The sequence below is a fragment of the Gambusia affinis genome, linkage group LG16, assembly GCF_019740435.1.
Source record: "Gambusia affinis linkage group LG16, SWU_Gaff_1.0, whole genome shotgun sequence".
In the NCBI taxonomy this organism is placed as follows: domain Eukaryota; kingdom Metazoa; phylum Chordata; class Actinopteri; order Cyprinodontiformes; family Poeciliidae; genus Gambusia; species Gambusia affinis.
Window position 1 is genome coordinate 8,203,001 of NC_057883.1, and position 19,128 is coordinate 8,222,128.

At 40.5% G+C, this 19,128-nt stretch overlaps 1 protein-coding gene across 4 annotated transcripts in view; it reads right to left on the minus strand.

Moving 5' to 3' along the window:
* The window catches only part of efna2a (ephrin-A2a), a 107,746-nt gene continuing 88,618 nt past the window's right edge, over positions 1–19,128 (minus strand). For 3 of the 4 annotated variants that reach the window (XM_044142193.1, XM_044142190.1, XM_044142189.1), the window contains 3 exons: positions 12,994–13,286; positions 6,038–6,103; positions 1–3,150 (listed from right to left, as the gene is read on the minus strand). In XM_044142193.1, the coding sequence (XP_043998128.1) occupies positions 3,026–3,150; positions 6,038–6,103; positions 12,994–13,286 (484 nt within the window). In that variant the 3' untranslated portion in view covers positions 1–3,025. The remainder of the gene's footprint in view (positions 3,151–6,037; positions 6,104–12,993; positions 13,287–19,128) is intronic. The other variant, XM_044142191.1, reaches the window with a different exon arrangement.

Sequence of the window (19,128 nt, forward strand, 5' to 3'; positions counted from 1 at the left end):
TTTTCGAGTAGACAAAAGACAATCTTTATTTGTGTGTTTCTCTCCCCGAGCCGACTTCTGCGTACGCCACCGTCCCAACTGAACGACCCCGACGGCGAAGGCCCGCCCTAAAAACACCACGAACAGAAAAGGAGACAAACTCATACATGACGCTCAGACCTGGAGGCTTCCTAAAGCCGCTACCAACTGTGGATCACGAACCGGCGGAGAAAAAGAAGAAACGATAGAGGGACGGCATCAGTGGAAGAAGAGAAGACACATTTTGTTGTTGTTATTGTTGTTGTAATCCTTCTGAGGCGATAACCCATCACTGCATTCCACAAAGGAGTAATTAACAGTGATTTTAAATGCTACAAAAATAAGACGGAATAGGGGAACAAGCATTGCCCCTTGTTTGTGTTTTGTACACGTTTGCATGTCTTTGTAAATGTCTACAACTGCACTCTTTTTTTCTTTTGCATGTTTGCTGGCAAGTGTGGTTATCTGTTTATGGATTGTTACATGTGTGGGTGTCTGTGTGTGTGTGTGTGTGTTCACAGTGCTTACTCTTTATGCTTGAGTCCCATCAAACACTGTCGCTTTAAGTGTTTGCGTGTGTGTGTGTGTGTATGTCTGGGTGTGCATATGTGTGTTTTTGTGATGCTACCTAACACGCAGTTCGCTCACACACCTCGCCTCATTTGCCACAGTCTATGTGCTTCCCTTATTGGTTTAACCCCCCGGACCTGGGATCAGCTTCAGTCCTTGTTTACGTCCGTCGTGATCCGAGTTGGGCTTCGGGGGCCGATTTCCAGTCAGTTTCGCCCTACGGGTCCATTTATCTTTCCAGCCCAAGCTAATCCATCAACGACTGAGAGCCCAGACAGGAGAAACTATGTGAGGAAGGAGTCTGAATATTACCCCCACCCACCCCGCCTTTGATGTCTGAAAAAGTCTCAGGGAGAGCAAAAGAGTTGAAGCAGGATGTTTTCTGATATTTCTTTTTCTCACCATGAAAAAATATATCGATAGAAACAAGTTTGATCTGAAGGTTTCACAGTGGTCATGCAACTTGAGTGTCGCCTCCTTTTCTCACCTGCCCTCCCACCCTTCACCCCCGCCTTCTCGTCGAATCTCAGAGCCATTGATAAATCCTGCCAATCCGAGAGAAGGTATTGTAAGTGACCACAGTCATGACAACACGGAGAAAACAAAAAACAACAAAGAAAATAACAAAGAGGTGGGTGGCCAGTGGTACATTCATACAAGAGAAAGTCCTGGTTCCAAAAGTCACCCGACCCAGACAACATTAGCTAGTGCTGGATACGCCTGTGCAGGCCAGGCCGTGATAAATGCTTTGTTTAGAAACACATAAAAGACAAAACACAGCCCACCTGAAAAATCTACATCCCACCAAACCCACCCATGACATCCCACCCAATCTCCCGCCCCGTTAAAACGGGCTATGGTTATACTTGTCGCCAAGATGCAAAGTCAGAGCTCCTGGAAAAATGTAGCGAACACGCACAGCTTGCAGTGTTTTGTCAAAGGTGTTTATACCACTTGGACTTTTTCACATTTTGTCACATTACATCAACTTCGATGTGTTTTATTGGGTTTTTTTGTGCTAGAGCAACACCGAGTGGTATAATTGTTCCAACTGTTTTAGCACATAAAAACGTGAAAAGTGCGGTGCAGATTAGAATTCGGTTTTCTTCTCACAGAGTTCTTTCTTTCCATCATCTGATTATGGAAAGAAACCAAATCTATCAAGAGATGAGTGTCCCACTATGCTGACATGCAAGAAAAAGCTGCAGAACATTTGAGACTGCCCTAAAACTACAACTAGAGATGCAATGGAGGAGCTTAGATCAAAGTGTTCACTTGTTAGAATGGCCCAGTCAAAGTCTAGACCTAAATGCAATTAAGAATCTGTGTCAGGACTTGAAATTTCAAGTTTGCACACTTTTCATCCAATCTAATTGAACTGCAGGTATTTTACAGTTAAGAATGAGACAAGCTGTTGGAGAAATGTGCAAAGCTGGCAGAGCTACAACCCCAAAAGACTTGAAGAGAAAGATGGAATACAGGAGGGAGAACGTACACGCCTGCCGCATGTTCATATTTTTATTTATAAAAAAATAAAAACCGTATGTTTTTTACTTCCACGTCACAGTTATGTGCTGTGTTGCGTTGCTCCATCATATAAAATGTCAGGAAAATACACTAAAACTTGTGGTTGGAGAGTACGAAATTGTAAAAAACTCAAGGTGTATAAATAAGTTTCCTGGGAACTGCAGTAAGTTACATTCCCCACTCTGCCTTATTGTTTATTCTTTTTTTTCCCCCCTCAGCTGTATTCTTTCACACTTTTCCTTTCACATCGCAACAAAGTCCAGATCACTTTTCTCCTGCTCTCGTCGTAATTACTCTTATCCTCATTGCACTTTGGAGATGGTCTACGTCCTACTGAATTCAAATTTCGATGCGAGCTTGGCCACTTCCAATTCATAGATCGAGGAAGCAGCGAAAAACCAATTTTTGTGCATTCAGGCCTATCGTACGAACCCCCCCCCCCCCCCGCCGTGATCGGAGGATAGGGACTGCACTGGAACGACAAGTTTAATCATAGCCATGGCTACATCTAACCCCATCAGTGGGCAAGAGTCAAAAGTCAAAAAAGGACCCCCTGATATGAGTGCTGAGACATTTCTCTTGTGTTTTCAGCTAAAAGGTGCTGCTCCACCGAGGATTCAGGGATAAGAGAAGGAAAGGTAGCTTCTCAGACTGCTTTAGAAAAAAACCCAACAAAATAAAAACAACATTGCAGGTAATCCAGGAAAGGGTGTCTGTGGCTGGGCGCCATAAAAGGGGGCTGGCAGTGGAGGGTGGTTGGTGGTCATACTGCAGGTGGAGGTGGGAAGAAGAAGGAGGGTGGAGGACAGAGGGCTTCCCTGAGGGGTGGTGGATTTAGAGGGACAGCCAGTCCAGCCCATCATCCCAGGATGGGCACTCCGGGAAGAGGAGGGAGACGGAGGTGGGGTAGTCACAGCCTGAAGACGGGTCCCAGGACGAGCGGGGCCAGAGCCGCTAACAGAACCGCCCAGCGGGCGCCGGAGCCCGGACCTCCGTCAGTCAGGAACGGCTCCGGAGAATCGTATCCCGACCCATCTGGAACAGAGGCAAAGAGAAGAAAAAGAAAACGACAAAATATCTGAACCGAGAAGGACATGCAGACAAAATAAGACAGACTTTAAAACAAACAGAAAAAAAAACACCAAACAAACAACAAAGGAGAGACAAGTGGATCTGTCAGGGTGGGTCGGAAGACTGAAAGCGAGTGACAAATCACAAAAAGAAACCCCTCTTCATCCTTGAGCAGCTAATGAAAGGCAAAGAGTACCAGAAAGAAATGCAGAGCCGAAAAGAGGGAGACGAAGAAGACAACGACAGCAACAGAGCTCTGCAGGGGGGTTAACCAACCTAATTACAGTTTAATCACAGAGACTCGGAATCTGGAGCAGCTGACACTCACACACACACACACACGCACACGCCCACACACACACACATTCGCTCACACAGCACAGATATGAAACACAGCTCACTCACACAGTGACAGCATTTCACCAAGGAGATAAAAGTTGCAATGTCAGACAGATTACTTCAACTGCACACAGATAAAAAAAAACAACAGAAACTTAATGAAAAGCAGCAGCAATGACAATAAAAGAACGTATGTTGTATCAGTAATAATGTAGGAGAGATTTTTCTTCCTCTGTAGTGGAGTGTGGAATGATCTGAGGCTGGAAAGCTGTGGAAAAAAAAGAAAGAAATAAAAGCTGACATTCCTTTGTGATGATCTTTAAAGCCGTGCCGTTGTCTAGGGTGTTATTACCAAAGTTTGATCCTTTCAATCAGGTTTATTTTTGAATGCTCTTGAGGTCAAATTGGTATTAGAAGAAACGCACATGTAATTTTTATTTTTTATTTTTTTAAGTAGTGGAGGTGTAGTGTAATGTAAGCCAGAATGTGATCCCCATGTACGTTAGGCTTCCTTTGAGGTATTTTTAAATGGTAGAATCAGAGGCCAACGTGGAACACTTGTGAGAGCACCGAGCCCAATCCACACCCAGGAAGCCATTTTGGAAATAGATTATTATTACTATTGTTATTTTTAAAGCAAGGCAGCAAAGTAGGGCCTCATCTTCACATTTAGAAACAAGCCCGCCACATTTAGAAAAACAAATCAATAATTAATCTGTTACGTAAAAGTCACCAATGTTACAAAACTTATGCGGTGCTCTTCAGAAGTACTTACACCCCTTGAAGTTTTTCACATTTCGCCACAATATAATCGCAAACATTTCTATTTTATTGGCAAATTCATGTGATGGACCAACACCAAAGTGATACACTGTTTTCAAAATTTCGTTTAAAAGAAAAATACAACTAAAATATAAATAATAGCAATATTACTTAGTCTCTAGATATCAAAAAGGGCCACTTGTGGCAGAATTTTAATAAGGAAAAACCCACTAACATGCCATCAAAATATGAATATTTAGCCACCTCTGCACTTGAGTAGTAATGTAATATTTAATATATTTTCACTTTTATAGATGTTTTATCAAAGCCAGGCAATAATAATCTTTTGATTTGATTGATAAACTAATATTTAAGCACACAGCTTTTATCTTAAAGGTCTTATTTATGTTTCCAACTAGTCTACAGGGCCACAAAAATAGTATTCATGCACGTCACACTTGGTTAAGTGGCCATTTGCAGCTCTCTGGAAAATTTTTATGTGGCCCCTGACCACAGAGTGAGGCAACTATGAGCTGGACAATTTTTACATTTCTTTTAGGTCAACAAATTGAAGAAAAAGGTCTGGCTCAACACAAGTTTCTTATCCATTGACCAGGTTTTTGCATTTATTATGATTTTGTAATATTTTAGAACTATTTGGGCTGCTGTGGTGGTGCAGGGGTTAAACAAAACTCACATAAAGAGACCTTAATCCTCAACGTGGCCGCCACAGGTTCGATTCCTGGTCTGGTGACCTTTGCTGCATGACTACCCCCCTTCTTTTATTACCCACTTTCCAGTAAATTCACTGTCAAATAAAGGCCACTAGAGCCAATAAAACCTTTAAAAAATATATATACCTTTTAGAACCACAAGAACCCAGCAAGTTTTACTCAGATTTGACTTAAGGAAACAATCTAATCCCCCCACTCATCCCCAAAAAGTAAAAAGAAAAAGGCTGACCCTTTTTGTGTTGCGCAACTAAACAAAATCAAATCATTTTGTTTGTGTAAAAAAAAAAAATCTTGCATGTTTTAGTTTATTATTTGAGCAGATAAAGTAATAAATGTCACATAAATAAAAAAAATAAAAAAGAAAAAAAGAAAAAGAGAAAAGAAGACCCACAAGCACTTTCAACTTGACATTTTTGGCCCTAAGGACAAAAAGTTTGTACACCACTGCATCACTTCGTGTTGGTCTATCACATAAAATTTCACCAAACTGCTTAAATGCTTGCCTTGCCAAGGAATATAAAAACTTTTGCAAAGCAAAGGTGTTGACTGGATGGAGTCCGGTCTCGAATCTTCTGAGGGAATCCAGTATGCAGAGTCACGCTGAGGGTTGGTCACCGTTTTTAGAAAAGCACTTTTCAGCCGGCTCTGTGATCTTTTTACAAGGACAGAAGGTCTCCCTCACACCCAGCGTGGTGTGAAGTGATTGGATGTGAGGTGCGTATGCCACTTTGTGTCTATGCACATGCACACGTATCTCCACGTCGGTTTCCAAATACGTGCGTGCGCGCGGCCCCTCGCGTGCACTCTTGTGTACGAAGGCGCGTGTTGTCAGCGTGTGTGTTTTGTGTCTGAAGGTGTCAAAGTGTTGCCTGGCTGGTCTTTGAATCAGAGCAGAGAATGTTGCCAGGGCATTCCATCAGAGCTCTTATTCTCCTCTAATTTTACTTTGATAGGCAATCTGGACCTTTGTGTGCGTGCGCTTGCGTGTGTGTGTGTTTAGTTAGAGCGTGACTTACCTGGAGGTCTGACATACACCTTCAGCTTTAGACATGCCCGGCCCACATGGTTGGGGTGAGGAGACGCTGTAAACAGAGAGAGATTGGAAAATGTGATCAGTTTAGAGATTGAAGAATTGGTGTAGCTGATTAAATACAGAAAGCATCCAACTGATGGTGTTTAAGTGCTTTTTTTTGTGGGTTTTGCATGTTGGAGGTGATGTAGAGGTGCTGCGCTTGCGTGCAGAGGGAGAGTAAACGCTGTCATTGACTATAATGGGTGCATAATTACTGCGGCGGAGACGCAAGCAGAGTAAATTGGGGGTTAATATACGGTCACTGGAGGGACTCAATTGGTTGCCTCCGGGTAGCTGGACACATCTAAACTACAAAAATAATGCAAGTACACAGAATAAGACCCAATAACCTTTGCATTTATTACGTTCATGTACTACTTTACTTGTACTTGAGCAAAATTGAGTAAGATTGCTGGATACCCTTTTCCAGTACAAACATATTTTAGTCAAAATATGCGAGAAACAGACACACACCTTAATACTTGTTTACATACCAACTTTGTTGTTCTAATGTTATTTTCTGGTCTTCAAAAGGCCAGAAAAGAGCATGGAGACGTTTTGGAATATTAAATCAGATATTAAGATTCGCTACTTAGTAACTGAGTAACCTTTTTACCAAATGTGGTTTTACTCTTACCTTTCTGGGAAATCTACTTTTTACTTTTACTTGAGTAAAAGAATGTTGTAGTGCTACTCTAACTCGAGTACAATTTTTAGCTACTCTACCCACCCCGGGATCCATATGTCATAATTTGTTGATTTTGAGGAGGACCCAAAGTGCAACAAGACATTTTTAAATACAATCTGAAAAATAATTTAACAAAGACAGTCCAAAAACACCTATTCAGGACTCAGGGAAAACTAGGAACACACAAACGCAGTCAGCGCATATGCATGAACGCAAGAAACCAGGATCGAACAATGACAAATGAACAAGGAGAAAATATGTACACTCAGGGTTAATCAAGAGAACAAGGAATTAATTACAGAGGAGAGATTAGACACAGCAGATAAAGGCTGAAGAAAATAAGGAAATAATCAAAATACAAACGGATGAAACCCAAACACCACAGAACCGTGACAGCAGATGACAGTAGAACTTCAGGTAATGCATTTTGGAGGTTGGATCGAAGGATTTCAGAATGAGAAAACCTGCAGAAACATCAACAAAGGAACCAGGGCAAATGCGTGAATAGAATCCAGCAGTGGGAAAAAGAGCCTAAAATACAGCTGCTGGGTGAGAATCTGAGCAGAGATCTAAGTGAAGGTTGAATACTGGAGATAGGAGAAGCTAAATGGAAAAAGAGAGGATCTAACGAAGCAAAAGGACTAAGAATTTAAACCAAAATGCACAAAGTAATATACAATAAGAACTACGAATCTCAGCACAAAAGATGAAGAGACTAATGGTAGCAAGCTAAATAAAAACACAGAGCTGTGTAACTTGCTAAGGAACATTTAACCAAATGTCACTGTGGGCGTATGTTTGTAATTGACCTTTTATGTGTCATTTGCCCCTGTGTGAATTCAAGAAAATCCACAACAAATTACATTTTTTACATTTTTTTGTATCCAAAAATCAGATTTTTGGATACCAAACATTGCCAAATCTTGATTTAACAACACTTTCTTGGCAAGGACTCTAACTTTTTAATTTCAAGCTTCATTAAAGATCTAAAAAGACAGAAACTACTGTAGGCGTTTTAGACAGATATTCTGCTATTTTCCATGTGAAACCTGCGTATTCGGGGTGATAATGTGAGCTTATAGAATATATAGAAAGTTTATTGGCGTTGGCCTTTTGGCTTCAATCAGAAATAACAAATAACTCCAGCTGAGTAATGCGGGCCTGTTAAACGCATCCCTCTTTTCTCTCGGCATAATTTAGTGGCGCTTCCTCTCAAGCAGTTCTACAATTATTCAAATTGCCTGCTGGGTTATCCCATCACGACTTACTTAACCCTCACACTCTATGTCATGGATTTGCTCGAGAAAAATTAAAAGTTAAACATTTTTAAAGTAATAACAGACCCTCTCATCTTTATTTATTTTTTAAACTGACCTTCAGCATTGAAGTTCCTTTTTTTTTATTATTATTTTTATTTTTAATCATGGCCACTCACCAGTTTTTAAACTTTTGCTGCAGCGGTTTGAAAAGCCAATGCTCTACGTAAGCTAATTAGAATGAAACTATGTTTTGGTTTTAACACTCATACTCCCATTTTTGTTTAACTGTGTAGCAGCAGCACAAAATTGACTTCATCTGCATGTTAGACAGACTGTCGACACTTTAAGAGGTACTTTGTATATTTTCTCAACAAAGAATTAAAGTTTCTCAAAATGTTTCATTTCCTATATTTAAATAGCTAAAGAATGACTTTTTTTCAACAGTTTTAAAATAATATCTATTATTTTTCTTTGTATCCTTATGTCAAACCTATACAAGTTAATTAATACTTAGAATTTATTAGGTCTGGATAAACATGGAAAAAAGATAGCTTCTGTTTCTGAGCTGCTAATCAGTCTCTAGCGTTCAGCAGACTCACGTTTTTGGTCCGGTGTTAATTTTCCAACACTCAAAGTATTCTGCCTGCAGGTAATTACTCATTTAGTCAAAACCAGATTTGTGAGACTAAAAGCTGTTCTGTTGACAGATTCGGAGGAACCAGAACAGCTGGATTTACAGAGAGAATAAATTACACTCAGTATTAGATGACCTTTGAAGGCAGCTGCACTTGGTTTTATTTGGCGGAATCAGAGTAAAGGGAGGCAAATGCAAATGCTCGGCAGATTCTTACAGTTTTGACTTGGAAATCTTGACAAACGTGTATCCCTGTCTTTCCCTTTCACAGTTATACACTAATTTGTGTTGATGCATCATATAACATCTCCACTGAAGTTTGTGTTTGTAATGTGAGAAATGACAATCTGCAAGTCATCGTCAGAAAACCGCATCAGTGTCTAACGCTAGCAGTCGTGTTACTTGGCTATTTTTCATAATTAAATCAGAAGTACATCCCGAATGACACACTTCTGATTAAACTAGCCGTTAAAAATCTGTCAAAATGTGGAATTTATGTATTTATTCATGCAGTCTTTTTAGTCTTTTTGATGCAGTTAGTCTTTCATATGGCTGAGGTTGTTATTTCAGGTCCTTTAAAGCGCTCCTGAACCAATGTTCCTGAGCTTGTGAAATTCTATAAACACACTGAGCAATGTAAACAACTCTGTAATGGATCAGCCTGCCCAATGGGATTCAGTCACACTCACATTCACACCTAAGGGAAATAGCTGCCTCTCAAATCGACCTGACTTGAATGTCTTTGGAATTGGAAAGGAAATCCATGCAAAATCCCAGCAGATGCAAGTCCCCACTTGCTGTGAGGTGACAGTGTTAACCACAGTGCCGCTGAGTGGTCTGGACTTTATACTTCTACCCCCTGAAAAGAAGGGGAAGAAATGTTGAAAAAAAAAAAAAAGGGAAAAAAAGTTCCAGCGATTCAAACTTCAAAGTATAGTGGATGAAATTGAATCAGGGTTTTTAGTCCCACCTCACTCTGATGTGAAATAGAGCTGGAGACCTCAGAGGAGATGGTGGCCAGAGTTTGACCACTGACGCATGTCGCCGTGCACACGCACACACGTGTGTGTGCAGGAATGCGTGCTGCACAAATGTGGAAGAAGAACTATTGTTTTTACCCCCGTGAGGAGGTCTGCATGTCCAGATACCATGGTGACCTCACAGTGGACCATCATCTGGATCCACAGAGTGCAGGAAATAAATGTGACCCTTCCTTTGCCCTTTGCTCCCTCCCTGTATGTCATCAACTCCTCCCTTTGTTCATCCTTCTGTCTTTCACCTCCTTTACCCTTGACGTAACCATTGTTACATTCACAATCCTTACATGTTGAAAATAACCAGGCTGTTTTTTCTCTTTTGACTGTTTTGGACAATCTTCTACATCCTGGAACTTTTTTTCCCCCTTCTCTTCCTTATGCACCCTCCCTTTCGGTTTCACCTTTGGCCTTTTCCTTGTTTTATCAACTATCCCAGCACCTACGTTTCCCACCACATCCGCAATCCGATCTATCCTGAAAACCCATTGAAAACCACTCAACCCCGTCAGATGGCAGCTGGGAAAGGCAAGCGTGGGGTGGAACTGACCTGTCAACATGTCAAGCACATGACAAAACACACACGCACACCCGTCCTGCCTGCATGCACATATATACACACACACAAACACACCCAAGGACGCTGTGGCAGGCCTTGACCACAAATCACCATCAACATTCAACATGTTTCACAAGCCAGTGAGGAGAAAACGCACACAAACACTGGTTCATTGGAAAGGTCGGCTGCTTAAAGTCGTCATGGGCAGCAGCTCCAAAAACAGGCCTGACCAGCGCATGAGTTCGAGGCTGCTGGTTTGCTCCAATCAGAGACAGAGAGAAATGAAAATTGAGCGCCGGTGCTGTCAATCAAGATGAGGGACGTGGCCTTTCACAGACTCACGATTGTTTGACAGCTGACCCCCAAGTCGAGCCCTCCCCATCCACCCCGGACAACCCCCACTACACACATGTAGCGAAGGATAATCACAAGCACTCCAGTCATCTGGATGCACACAAGCCCAAGGGGTTCCAGAGACACAATACCAAAGTCAGCAACTATACAAGTCTGGAGGGGCCCAAAGTGTCTTAACGTAAGATGAAAAACAATGTGTGTGTGTGTGTGTGTGTGAGTGTGTGCTGACGAGGAAAATAGCAGCATGACTTATTATTTGCGCCTCTTTAGCTTGCTGACTGTTGCCTGCTGTGCCTTTATAGTGTTGAGAACTCAAATACCATATTGGTAAATACCAGAAATATTTATATTTAGATTATTATTTTCACACAGGTACACAGCTTTTTTTATTGCTTTGTGATTGTTTTTCGCTTATTTTATCGTACTACCAAAAACAAAAACGGCTTCTGCTTGACAAGTAAAATATGAATGCAGAGCAGCAGGGAAGGAGTGAATCAAAGCCTTAGACACTGTCCGTCAGTGATTTTTTTTCCTGGCTTCTTTTCTGAAAGCACTCTCAGAACCGAGGCAATATTGATGTAACATGAGAACCATGTCCAAGGGCAGAGAAACCTGTCCCACTCTCAGGCCGAACAGAAACCTGTGGCTCAGGACCTTCATCCTGTTATAAGTCATGGCTCAAATACATAATCTCTCCGCTATAAAAGATCAGGGTCGGTTTTTCTGCCGCCTGTGAAGAAATGGTGCCATGCAGTGGACTGTCACTGATGGCACTCAAGTAGTTTTTGTTAAAAAAAAAAAAGGCAAGCTTTACTAAAACCGCATTTTCCTGGCGTACATTTTAGAGAGTGTAATTTCTTCCCTAAAATCCAAGAATTTATAAAAGGCTGCCAACATTTTCAAATTCAAGTGAGTTTAAAAGCTTGCCCGCATAGCTCTGTTGTATAACAAAAGAAGAGGGTTAATGTAAAATGTTCACCCTTCTTGTTATCTCCTCAGAGTATCTCCTCCCAGTCTTGACATGTTATGAAGAAAAACGGGGTGTCCGTCTCTTTAGTTAGCCACATTTCTGTGTTCTTCATCTCACTTATACCAAAAAAGCTCACTTTGAGTCTTCATCATTCAGGAACAAATTCAACTGAAGTTTTAAAAATTTCCAACCAGATGATTTGTAAAGGCCAGTTAATTTACTATTGATCTGTTTAATGTTTTCTTCATAATGTGCAGCCTAGGTTTTCCATCAGCAGTCTAAGATTTGTTTTTTCTTGCTTCCCAACTATATTCACAGTGAAAGAGAGACTGTAGTTGCAGATGCTGCTCGCTGTCTCTCTGTGTCACATGACCTCATCTGCCATTTGATTTGATCAGACAATAGCGGAGATAAAGAGCTAATTAATGAATGACAAAATTATCTTTTACCTACCAATGATATCAACACATAGAAACTATATGCTAATGTTAGCTACCCCTTTAGTAAACTGCACCCAATAGATTGAGTCTCAAAATCAATACATGACTAATGTTAAGTAAAACTGATACGAGGGATAAAAAAAAAAAAAAAAAACGTCTGATCGGGACACATCTAGCTCATTCTGCACTTACTCAGAAAACAACAGCACAGTTTAATCAAAAGTTTCAACTACATCCTAACCTTGTCTGATTATTCTTTTTTTTTGTTTCTCACCAAATTTTTGTGTAAAGTGTTTCCTCTCACCTATAGGCTACATCAAAAAAAGCTTTACAACCTAATTTCAAATATAAAATTTTGAATTATCTGTAACTAATTTTCCTCTTAACAGTTTGAATGTGAGGCATATATAGTGAACCCATGTGGCACAGCGAGCTGGTTGGAAAAAAAAAAAAAAAAGGTGTTTACGAGTACATCCGAGCTTCTGCCTGTCCCGCGTGAGCTTGGAGGAATGATAGCACTTTAATTTGATTCAGAAAAACATTCTCGGGGGGAGCAAAGCTCATTTATGCCACTAATATATCACTTGTTGAAGTGAGGAGAAACATCAATACAGCTAATATAAAAATGATTACAAAGTACCCCTGGTGACATTTTTACCACTTTGCTGAGCACACCACTTATGATATCGAGACACGCTGAGAGATACATCAAGATATAAAAAGAGTGGGGGAGAGGAGAGAGGTGTGTTTATTCACGCCTGTAGCTATGCGAGAAACATAGGGGTCCATGTTTGAAAAGTTACTCTATCAACTTCGGCTGATTGAATATTTACATACTGTTTACACATGCATGTTGAGCGCGGATAAAATCCAAACAGACGCGCTCTCTTGCATATGCATAGCATTCAGATAGTGGCTGTGCCAAAGAATCCACAATGAGAGACGGTTAGCTGATGGCTTACAGATGTAGTAGTACTCGTGTCCGGGCCTGAACTCGAAGCCCAGCGAGAAGGGCGTGAAGAGCTGGAACTTCTCTGAGAAGCGCAGGGGCCCGTCGGGGCCACTGGGGCGGTTGCACTCCCAGCGTTTGAAGCCGCGCATCCTGTGCTGGCAGGAAGTGTAGCCTTCGTGGTTGACCATAAAAAGGATGTAGCGCTCCATTCGCCCGTGGGATGGAGGACCCTCGTAGTAAGGACAGTAGATGTCTAGATAGTCGTTGATGTTCACTGCCACTCTGTACTCGCCGTGCCAGAACCTGCAAAACAGGAAAAACAAACAAACAAAAAAAAAACTATGGATTAAAAACTCAGTGATTCAACATGACAAGTGTGTTACCCCAAAGATGTGGATGAAGGAATCATGTGGTTTGCTGAAACATGATTTGATTATGTGCGAGATGCAAGAGGAAAGCACTACTTTTCCTGAAAAACTATGAATATTGACTCTCTACCTAATACTGGATTCCTGTATGATTGCACAGCAGAAAGAACCGGGGTGAGTTTCCATCTAATGTAATCACACTGTGCAACGTGAAGACAATTAAATTCCCTGGGGCTGAGATTGATTAAACTAGAATTTGACTGAGTGTAATTGGATCAAACTTTTTTTTTTTTTTTTCTCCAAAGTAAAATGCCCTGAGATTAATTTAGCTGTAACTTTAAATAAACTCAGCTGATGTTGCAAAATTTCGATAAAAAAAAAAAAATGCTTGCAGCTACATGTTGCTCTTTAGGCCTACCATAGTGACTCTTATTAATATTGGTCTTTACATAGTATCTGTAAAGAACTTCCACAAATGAATGACACTAAGACAGCACCCATTTTTTGTCATTAGATCGCAAATAATATTTGTTCGGTTTTCACTTTAAATAAATATGCAATGATAAAATTTTTAAATTGTTAAAATTCCCCCTTTAAAAATATTTGACATTTCTCTTTGCTTAAAAACTTAAAAATAAGAAGGAAAAAAAGCCTGCAAGTTCCATAAAATAGATTTTATATGGAAGGTATTTAAAAAAAACTTGATAAAAGTTTGGCTACACTAAAGCATGCACAGAAACCAACTTAACTTACTAAAGTAAAGACGTGAAAGCTTTGATTCAAGGGTCTTTTCCCAGTGAGGGAGCTTAAATGAGCTTGGTGGGATGATACTTGAGAGAAGTGGGTAAAGTGATGTTCAAGAGTAGGCTGTTAACATATTTTAATCCAAATCTGCAAAGCTGGGAAGAGTAGGTGTTCAGTTATTTCAGCACTCGCTGATTACTGAGGTTGGGACAAAGAAATACGTGTGAAAACGAGTAAATAACGAAATGCATACAGTATAGTATATAAAAATGTTATTTCCTTTCTATATTTTTTCATCTAGAACAAAGTCAAAGTGCTTTTGATGTAAAATGCTGGTACAGGAACAGATGTGAAGATGCCTGAGCTCTTTGACACCTCCACTCTTCTTGCTTGACGTAGCAAAAACTTTGAAATACACGCCTGCATTGTTCCACCTAGACAACAAGCTTTATCTCTGTGCTTCACTTTGTCCCAGAGCTGCAAATATGGAAACTAAACTTCAGAAGCAAAAGAAGTGAAACTCTTGCTAACAGATTAAAGTTGTGGAAATTAATTATTTTATTACCCAGACCTACAAATGTTTTCATACCCTTTCAACATATTTAACAGCTTCTGAGTACAACTGCATATTTTTTGTGTGCGGCGGCAGCTTTCGATATGATTTCCTGCATTTTGATTGGTTGGTTGGTTGAGACAAAGGGAGTCACCCAGAGTGCCGTTCATGCAAGAACCACTGCAGTTTGTGTGACAGACCAACACAAAGAAGCATGTCATTGTTAAGGAGAAGTTCATTTGTATTCATTAGTGAACATACAGCATCATGAAGACCAGGAAACAAAGCAGACCGGTCAGAAATATAGCTGTGGAGTCGCTTTTGGTCAGTGATTTAGGTACAAACAATACACCAAGCTTGAACAACTAACACGCTTTTCACTCTATTACCCAAACATAAGAAATGCACTCAACACATTTCAGATGTTGATTTGAAGATTTTTTTTATTAATCTCTACTTTGTGTTGGTCCGCAAAATAAAATCTAAATAAAAACATTAACATTTGTGAATTCAGCCCAACTAAATGCAGAAAATTCAGGGGGTTTGACAAATAAAATGGAATAAACTCTGTAAAATAAACAGGCCATAATAACACTAGGCATATGTTTTACTGCTTATATCAGAAGTATATTGTATATTTTTGGGTGAAATAAACGCTTTTTAGGTTGAAACTCGTTTGAAGATGGAAGTACATCACCTTCCAAAAGTAAGTTGTTGGAAAATGTTGTGGGTGAAAAGGATACCTGTTCCTACATCTCTATGATATTTTAACAGTGTTGACATCACATGTAACATTCATCGAGCTTTCGGTGACAACCTAGTGAGAGTCAGAACTCGTCTCGGCCATGGAGGTGAACCAGCAGCTTCTTTTTGACAAGGAATTTTTAAAGTTACCCAAGAAGGTTACTACCTCTTTTGACGCTTTTTTTGTGTGTGTGTGTGTGTGATGCAGTTTGGGGTTGATAGTCCATTTCAGTCACTGATCTATACTCAGAAAAATCTTCAGGAATCCTCCAGGGATTAGAGTTGGTCTGAGGAATGAAATGTGGCTTTGAAGTCTGTCCTCTTTCTGAGCTTCACTGATGTCTCAGTTGTTTTGACGTGTTGAGTTAAGAGGTTGTTTCTGCGGCTGTTTTTTTATCTCATGCTGGTTCTCGGGTTTTATTGAAACAAGGAAGTGGTGTTTCCCGTCAACACAGCCTGATTCTGAACAACACAGTAACATTTGATCTTTGTCTTAGGTTAAATGCATGCATTGGCAAAGGTGTTCAAGATGAATATTTATATATATATATGTTTTTGACTAAAAGCCAGGAAAATAATATCCTTGAGTTGTATTAAACTTTTGTATGAAAATACAAGACATATTATTTATTAAGGTTTATAGACTGCGAAGGCCAGGAAAAAAAAGTTGATTCAGTGTCTGGAGAACCATTTCCATGTTGATTTTGGATCACCAATAATGACCCATTTTCAGATTTCTGCCAGTCAACAGGTATTTGAAAAAGATCACAACGACACACACACGAACAAGGGTTTCAGGGTTCTTAGCATCATAGGTCCTCTACTGGACTAAGCAGCGTCACAATGTGCTTTTCCACATACTTCTTTCTTAGAAATCACACCAAACCCCTCTGGATGCTTTGTTGCCAAAAACACCCCATGGTCTCATACCCTCATCAGACCATTGTGTGTCTGCCGTGCCTTTCATGAGAGCAGGTAGCTAAGCTTTTATTGGTGAATGCTCCAGCATCACCATCCTACACATTTCACACATTGGCACATATTAATTTGATCAACAGCTAAGCAGTGTTTTCACAACTGATATTCTGATATGGTAGCAATGAGTCAATAAAATTATTTTAGGCAACACTATGAAGAGGCTCTGTCTGTGTTGACAGTGAGTTAATCACCTCAGCATGCGGATGCTTGAAACTGAAAGTGAAACCGACGGTTTGACCAACTTTCTGGTTAATTTCTGGTTGATAGAGTATGAAAATGACATTCTGATTCAACCAATTTAATTTAAAGATGGAAGAAAAAAAGAGAACAATCTCACAACCAGAGTAAAACACCCGGTTCTGAAGTAGCACAACGCGTTTGATTCAGAGAGTGAGGGCATCAAAAGGGGTGACCATTATAATGGCGTTAGAAGTTTATCCAATTGGTGGATAGCCGGTTTGAAATCCTGATCTGTTTGTATAAGTTTTTGAGTCCTTGGGCAAGACACTTCACCCACCTTGCCTACTGGTGTTGATTAGAGCAGTGGTTCCCAAAGATTTTCTGGGCCCCCTATGGATTACAATAAAATCCCCCCCAAGAAAGGAGAAAAAAAATCAATTGGGCACACACATCATTCAACCAGACATGAACCTACACACATATTTTGCTTTCAAACTCCACTGAAATTTATTTCACACTTCAGGTTGCAACAAAACACACTACAAACCTTCTTTACAGTGAAACACTTTTTTATAACTGTTTTTTATTTTATTTTTTTCATTCATCCATGCCTCTTCCCGTGCCACCCTGCAATGGCATTGCGCCTCTCCCAGGGGGCGCGCCCCACACTTTGGGAACCACTGAATTAGAGGGTCCAGAGGCACGGATGCCTGGGAACCTTGCTTCTGTCAGAATGAAAAAGAAAAAACTCTCCTCAAATGCAAGCCATTTACACAAAGTCCTCATCTGACCTAAGCACCCAGTTCACAATCCCAGGAGAGTTTAGTAAACTCCATAAGTTTAAATTTCTCATGACATCTGTTCCAAACAACTGTTTAGCATATAGCCAGCATCTAACTATAGTTGTTATTGAGACACTGTGTCCTAAAGACGCCATTCTTTGCAAGCAGTTCTCTAACTGTGACGTTTGAAGATTTGGCTGTCTCCCTTGCCATCATATTTACTGTGTTTGGTGGCAAGATAAACATAGCTAAAAGTTATAAGTATCTGTATCACGTCATATTTACAGTGTCACCCAGAAAAAGAGAAAGTCGTTGCTTACTAATTAGAGGTTTTTAGAAACTTCTGAAAAAAATAGTTGATTTTATTTTCAAGGAATTATTAGGATTTCTTACAAAATTTGTCTGTGTTGGAACTTTGATTTGTGCAAATTAGGAAGAATTGACCAACTTTGTGTTCTTTTACCATTAATAAGCCTCCATAATGGTGAAATAACTTTGAAACATTCTTCAGTGTACTGTGTAACAGCTTGAACAAAGTTAAAATGAATCAGTGTAATATCAAATGTCTCGGTGGACACGCACACCCCCTACTGCAACTGCTTCTCCCGGTGTTTGTCATTATCGCCGTCTCTCTCCGTGGCAACAAGATCAATTTAATTTCAAATGTACCACATCAAATGGATTTAAGCTATGGCAGATTATCAAATCCTGTTTCGCGAAGCTCGACAAATTTGAGACGCGGGAAAGCATCTTCAATCAAATGAGCATAAACAAAGACGTTTTTTTTTTTTTCGGGGCAATCTCGCCACTGCAGTTGGTCCGTGCAGACACGCAAGATTGAGTTTTTTTGAACAAATTCATTATTTTCCTCCTCACCTTGGCAGTAATTGATTACTTGGAATAAAGACATTTTAGCCTAAGCTCTTTTGGTTAGCGAGATATTTAGCTTTGGGACAAATTATCCCTATAATGCCAGGCCTGTCTCCCTCCCAGAGGGCAAATCAGGAAGTGAGTTAGATGTGAAATGAGCGCATTCATGCTTCGGTGCCCTATCAGAGCACAGCCCGCCGCTTCTAAAGGGATCCTTGAGCAGATCATTTAGAGACATTGATCCACCGGGGAGCTCCTCTCGGCTCTCTCTGCTCCCAATCAAGTCTGATTAACTACTAAAGGGGAAAGGCATGGAGAGAAACAGCAAGTGTGATGCACAGAATGAGAATAAAAGCACTTCAAGGAAAGAACAGACGGGGAAAAGACAAAAGAAACATGCAGAGGCGAAATGGAAATATGCCTGGAATGAGGACAAAAGAAGAAGAAGAAGAAAAAGACAGAGAGGGGAGGGAGTGGACTCGGAAACATGGGGTAATGAGATTGCATTAAAGGTGGAGGCCAGATGGAGGAAGAGCAAATAGAGGAGTTTTTTTTCTTCTTGTGTTTCGTTTTAATTCTAACAACTGCGGTTTTCCATCTGAGGAAAATGTTCTTCGCCTATCGATTGTCCAATGATACCTTTAGGGAAGACAACCATTTTGCATTAGCCGTTTTGAATTTACAAGCAGGAAGTGTGTGTGTTGCTACCATGGTTGGGTAAATGGTGCCTTGGTAAAGTGGGTCTCGATTAGCGAGGATGCTAGGTTCGAAAAGGGGGCTAATGTGCCAGGATACATTAGGTCGCATTAAGCCACTAAGCGCTCTGGCCTGCTGCTTTGACACCGTCTGCATTCCTAATCCACCAAGGCGAGGGGAATCGGCATGTGGAACTGTGTGTGGGTGTGTGCGTAGGTGCGTGCGTGGGT